The sequence below is a fragment of the Carex rostrata genome, chromosome 16 (genome assembly GCF_964058835.1).
Source record: "Carex rostrata chromosome 16, lpCarRost1.2, whole genome shotgun sequence".
Lineage (NCBI taxonomy): Eukaryota > Viridiplantae > Streptophyta > Magnoliopsida > Poales > Cyperaceae > Carex > Carex rostrata.
The window spans coordinates 5376931-5381938 of NC_135933.1; the positions used below are offsets into that span (position 1 = coordinate 5376931).

Below are 5008 nucleotides of genomic sequence, written 5' to 3' on the forward strand. Positions count from 1 at the left end.
CCTCAAAATCTGGTGAAGAGAAGGTCAGATGGGCGCAAGACTTGTCAAACACAGTGAAATTAACACGTTGAAATCCTCAAAAATCGGGTGAAAGGGAAGGTTTGTCAAACATACATTAACACTTGTTGAAATTCTCAAATAGGGTGAAAGGGAAGATTTGTCAAATTAAGACTTGTCAAATTGGATGAAAGGGAAGTGCATAGATGTGAGTAAATTTGGATTTAATTGAAATGTGCCAACTGATGGACAGAATCAAAGCTTATAGATTTTTCTAATTATATTTTTCATTTATATAATATCCCGATTTGACAAGTCCAGTCTTATCTAAATTAAGACTTGTCAAAATATATATCTCCCCTACCTTATTAAGGAGCTTAATGTCTAGATCCTGCAAGGGTTCTGATTTACTGTTTTTTGGACGGAAGGATGCTCAGCCATTGAATTTTCAGATCGCACATAATCTGCCTTCATTTGATGAAATACACCCTTTTTATGTGTAGAGGTCTAAACTTAGTGAAAATTATATCCGCCACACGTAATGCCACACATATTATCACATGTATTTCTATTCTGTACCGTCGGATCTGAATCAAAATTCGTGCAGATCAAATCCAACAAATGTAATTTTTTTCGCTGAAGATTTAGAGGCGCCTCTCCCAGTTCCCCTCCCCGATCGATCTATTTTTCCCCCACACCGACCTATCCAATTCTCACTACCAAACCCTAGGTTTTGCCCCAACGTAGGGTTTACATGTCTTTATCGATACCAGTAGTGAGAAGGAGAGCGGAAGGGAAGAAACACAGTACGAGATAGAAGCGTGATGGTGTCGCACAGCCTCTTCGGGTGGTCGCCGTCTCACTTGCAGCCTCTGACACCGGGGTCACAAGTGTCAGAAGAAATTGCCTTCGCCCTATCTGGACCCTATGGTGGACGAGGGCACCGGAGTGATGGATGACGAAGCGGGGGCCGACAGTGATTTAGAAATACCAATATGATGATTTGGAGAAGAAATGGGTATGGTTTTCTTCTCTATCTCGTTCGATTTTACTTGATTTTGTATTGGTTTTTGAGAAATCTGTGTGGGCCCTTGGTAATATATTTTTTTTCTTGCATTTTTACTTATGCAGAACAAAGAGGCAGCCTCAGGGTATGGTGATGCAAGGTATTTGTAATTGATTTTTCATTTTGCTTTTTAATCTAATTAATTTTTTGCATTGTATTTTCATGAGTGTCTTACAAAATTGGCATATCACTTTCAATTATTTTATGTGAAACAGTTCGATACCGAGAAGGAGACAGCAGGACGAATTCAAGTTTTTTTATTTTGAAGGGGATGAAGAAGAACACAACCGGCAGCAACCGTTAAAAAGTTGAACTATCACACCCATATGAACAGAACCTCCTCCAGTCGGTGGACCCAATCTGAAACCGAGTTGTTCTACAAGGTTACTTTTTTTTTTTTTATTGATATCAATAAAGTTTACAACATTACATATAGAGTTTACAATATGCATTTATACAAAAGATTGTGCACATAGAGATTACAGTACAAATTTTTACATCAGAGCACAATCTGAAAAAAACTGCAAAACTGAAAACAGTTTACCAGAAAGTATGAAACTGAAAAACTGAGACCAGTATACCAAAATTACAATCTGAAAAACTGAAAGTAGCTTACAGAAACCCTAAAAACAGAAAACAGTATACCAGAAAACCGGAAAAAAAACTGAAACAGTATACCAGAAAACATTAGACTATCTCTAAAGAGTGGGAAAGGTTGCTAAAATATAACGAAAATTTTACAAGGTTGCTAAAATATATCTATGGAGTATTATAAAATAAAATAAAAAATATAACCACTTGGAGCATCTCAGAGGATCCAGCCCCTCCCCCTTTTTGATTGCCATTTCTTTTGTCTAAATCTATTGTTTCTATTTATTTGGTTGTTTATGTTATAGGGGATACGACAGTTTGGTACGGATTTTGCGATGATACAACAGCTTTTCCCAAATCGAACAAGACACCAAATAAAATTAAAATTCAAGAGTGAAGACCCGACACGTGTACGTGATGCCATCACACATAGACTCACCGGTTAGCTCTTCTTCTTTTCATTTTTACTTTGTTTATTAAGTGTTTACTGTATTTTATTTCTCAATTTTTTTTTGGGTGTAGATAATTCACAATTTGAGAAGGTTATAGAGATTTTGGAGATCCAAGCGGATAAAGTTGCACCAGAAGAATCGGAACCGTCATATCAGGTTCGTCTCTAACTCAATAATACCTATTTTTCAATAATATAATATTGATTTCTTATCAGTGTGCATTGTTTCTTATTAAAATAAGGCTGATCAATGGAAGAATGAAGAAAGAGATGAAATTTTTGAAACTTGCCCTAATGATTTGGATAATTCTGGCAAACACGACTCTGCGCCAAATGAAGATGATTTGGATGCAGTTTTTAATTGGGACAATGAAGAATTGGGGCAAGAAGATTTTGTGTTTTGAAACTCATTTGTGAATCATCAAACCATAACTTCAGTTGCTTCAAATTTTTTCCATTTGCACCTAAATGAGGTTCTATTTGCAAATGCATCCTTCTGTTCATAAGGTGCAATGTTCTCTCTCTCTCTCTCTACCACATTTTCTCAACCCCCCTCTCTCTCTTAACTTATTGGAACTGTGTATCTGATCGATTTATCAGTGCCATTTTAAAGTGAGTTCTTGAAGGGTGCAACCGCAAATAAATTACGGAGGCGTATGATAGCTTTCTATAGAGGCTGATAGCAACTTCATAAATTATCTATGTTTTTAATCTTATGTTCCAATTTTTTATCAATTAATATAGGTTTTTTTTTTGTTTCTCAATGTTGAGTGTATTAAATTTAAAAGCCTTGTGGATAAATGTTGATAAATTATAAATAGCTATCAACATTGATGTGGATAAATTATGAATGTTGATTTTTCAACTAATTTATTCATATAAATAAAAATTAAAGAGTGATAATTTTTTATGCAAATGTAGAGAAAATAATATAGATTGCTTATAACAGTTTTATTTTGACATAATTTTTTTTAAATATTTGTTATCTAGAAAAATAAGAAACAGAAATATGTTAGAGGCCAAATAAAATAGAGCCATTTGAACCATCCTCCACTTTGGAGAGTTACCACAATGTTTGAATAAATCAGGAGCGTGATCATTTGAAGTTGTGTATCAGTCATTCAAGTTACTCGTCACCTAGAAACTTATATACAAAAAAAGGAGTAGAATTATTGTGTTTGTAAGTTCATCAAGTCTCTTTGTGAACTCAATTTTAAAATCTATCAGATTAACTTCAAATGATGAATTCAAATTGTTGAAAACCATACCCATTTCTAAATACCTATTGGTATTTAGAAATACCAAATTATCACATTATTAAATTATTATTCGAGATCATGGTTCAAAATAATTAAAATACAGAATTATATAAATTCTCTAATAGTATGTCTCTTAATTTTTGAATAATTATTGATTATAATGTGATCCCGTTGCAACGCACGGGCACGATACTAGTATATATATAGAGAGAGAGATGGGCTATGGTGCATTGCAATGCATGAACCCCCTTATGCATTGCACTATAATCACGGATTTAAAGTCCAAACGACCGATCCGAACCATTAGATGTTTAATCCATATTGAAATGTGCTTGGAGACCAAATTTTACATTTTTTGGAATTTTTTTACTATTTATTAAGCATTTTTTTAAATTGCTGTTTTGCTGTGAACAGTAAAAACAGTAAAATTTTCTGGACCATCAGATGAGCGACTTTCAAAATTGCTTAATAAATAGTAAAAAAATTCCAAAAAATATAAAATTTGGTCCCCAAGCACATATTAATATGAAGAACAAGATGAACGATTCAGATTGGTCGTTTGGACTTTAAATCCATGATTAATAGTGCAATGCATAAGAGGGTTCATGCATTGCAATGCACCATAGCCCATCTCTCTCTCTCTCTCTCTCTCTCTATATATATATATATATATATATAGAGAGAGATAGGCTAATAAACAATCGATTGTTCCTGGGCCTTGGAGCAATCAAGTTTTAAACCGTCCGATCTGATTTTAGATTTGTGCTTGATCTGATCAGAGTTGTCGCTGGTTTCAATAGAACGGAACGGAAAAAATTGAAACTTCTCTCCGTTAGCTGATTTGGTTTTCCCCCTCCGCCCGCCCCTCTCTCTCGTTCTCTTCTCCTCCGTTAGATCGCTCGACCCTAAATCGAAGAACCCCTCCTCTCCTCTCTAGTCTCTATCGCGCCACAGCCAAGGTTCTGCTATTTATGACACTATCGCACCTCTCTCCTCTCTTAAGCAGGTAAGCACCTCTCTGACACTATCGCACCTATCAAATTCGCTTAGTCTTCATTGGTTCAGTACTGTAGTAGGCATGTAAGTTTTATATAAAAATCAGATTCAAAAGTATAAAATATTCATTGATTTATTTAAATTGAAGATTAAACTTGGCTTTATTTATATACTAAAGTATTTTTTTTTCCTATCTATTTTGGTTCCTATAAGGTACATGCCTATTTGTAATGAATTGATATAAACGACTAATGATTTTTTTTTTTTAACTACTGGTAACCCACACTGATTCCATTACATGCTGCTTATATGTTGCTTAGTTCTCAAATCAATTGTTACTTCCTGTACCAGCCTGTACTGTTCCACACTGCACCTACTATAAGTTGTTGCTATCTGAGTTCTTAATGCTCTTTCACATTTATTCCAGCGGATAAAACTTCAATATTATTTGCAAACTTTGCCGCTATATCCCAAGAATAGCATAGTCATTATGTGATCCATGTGAAGTAGTAAGGAGGCAGACATTTATTTCACTCTCAAGATTATTACAGGTTTGTTAATTTGTTTCAACGTTTTGGTTTTTGCCTTTAAAGGCGATTTCTTGTCTTTCTAAGGCAGTACAGTTATATAGTTTTGTACCTTAATATG

The 5008-nt window shown here is 34.5% G+C and overlaps 1 protein-coding gene across 3 annotated transcripts; it reads left to right on the forward strand.

Annotated features, from left to right (window-relative positions):
- The first annotated feature begins 1361 nt into the window (after positions 1-1361).
- LOC144567568 (uncharacterized) lies at positions 1362-2902 on the forward strand. Of its 3 annotated transcripts, none has more exons than XR_013515445.1 (5): positions 1362-1446; positions 1960-2095; positions 2177-2262; positions 2348-2612; positions 2706-2902. XR_013515445.1 is itself a non-coding variant. In XM_078317733.1 (4 exons), exons 1-4 carry the CDS (start codon positions 1390-1392, stop codon positions 2507-2509), a joined length of 441 nt encoding a protein of 146 aa, XP_078173859.1. In that variant the 5' UTR covers positions 1362-1389; the 3' UTR covers positions 2510-2699. The 3 variants fall into 3 exon arrangements, 1 of the variants encoding a protein (XP_078173859.1); XR_013515446.1 differs by having other exon boundaries at positions 2719-2902; XM_078317733.1 differs by lacking the exon at positions 2706-2902 and having other exon boundaries at positions 2348-2699.
- The last annotated feature ends 2106 nt before the right edge of the window (positions 2903-5008 follow it).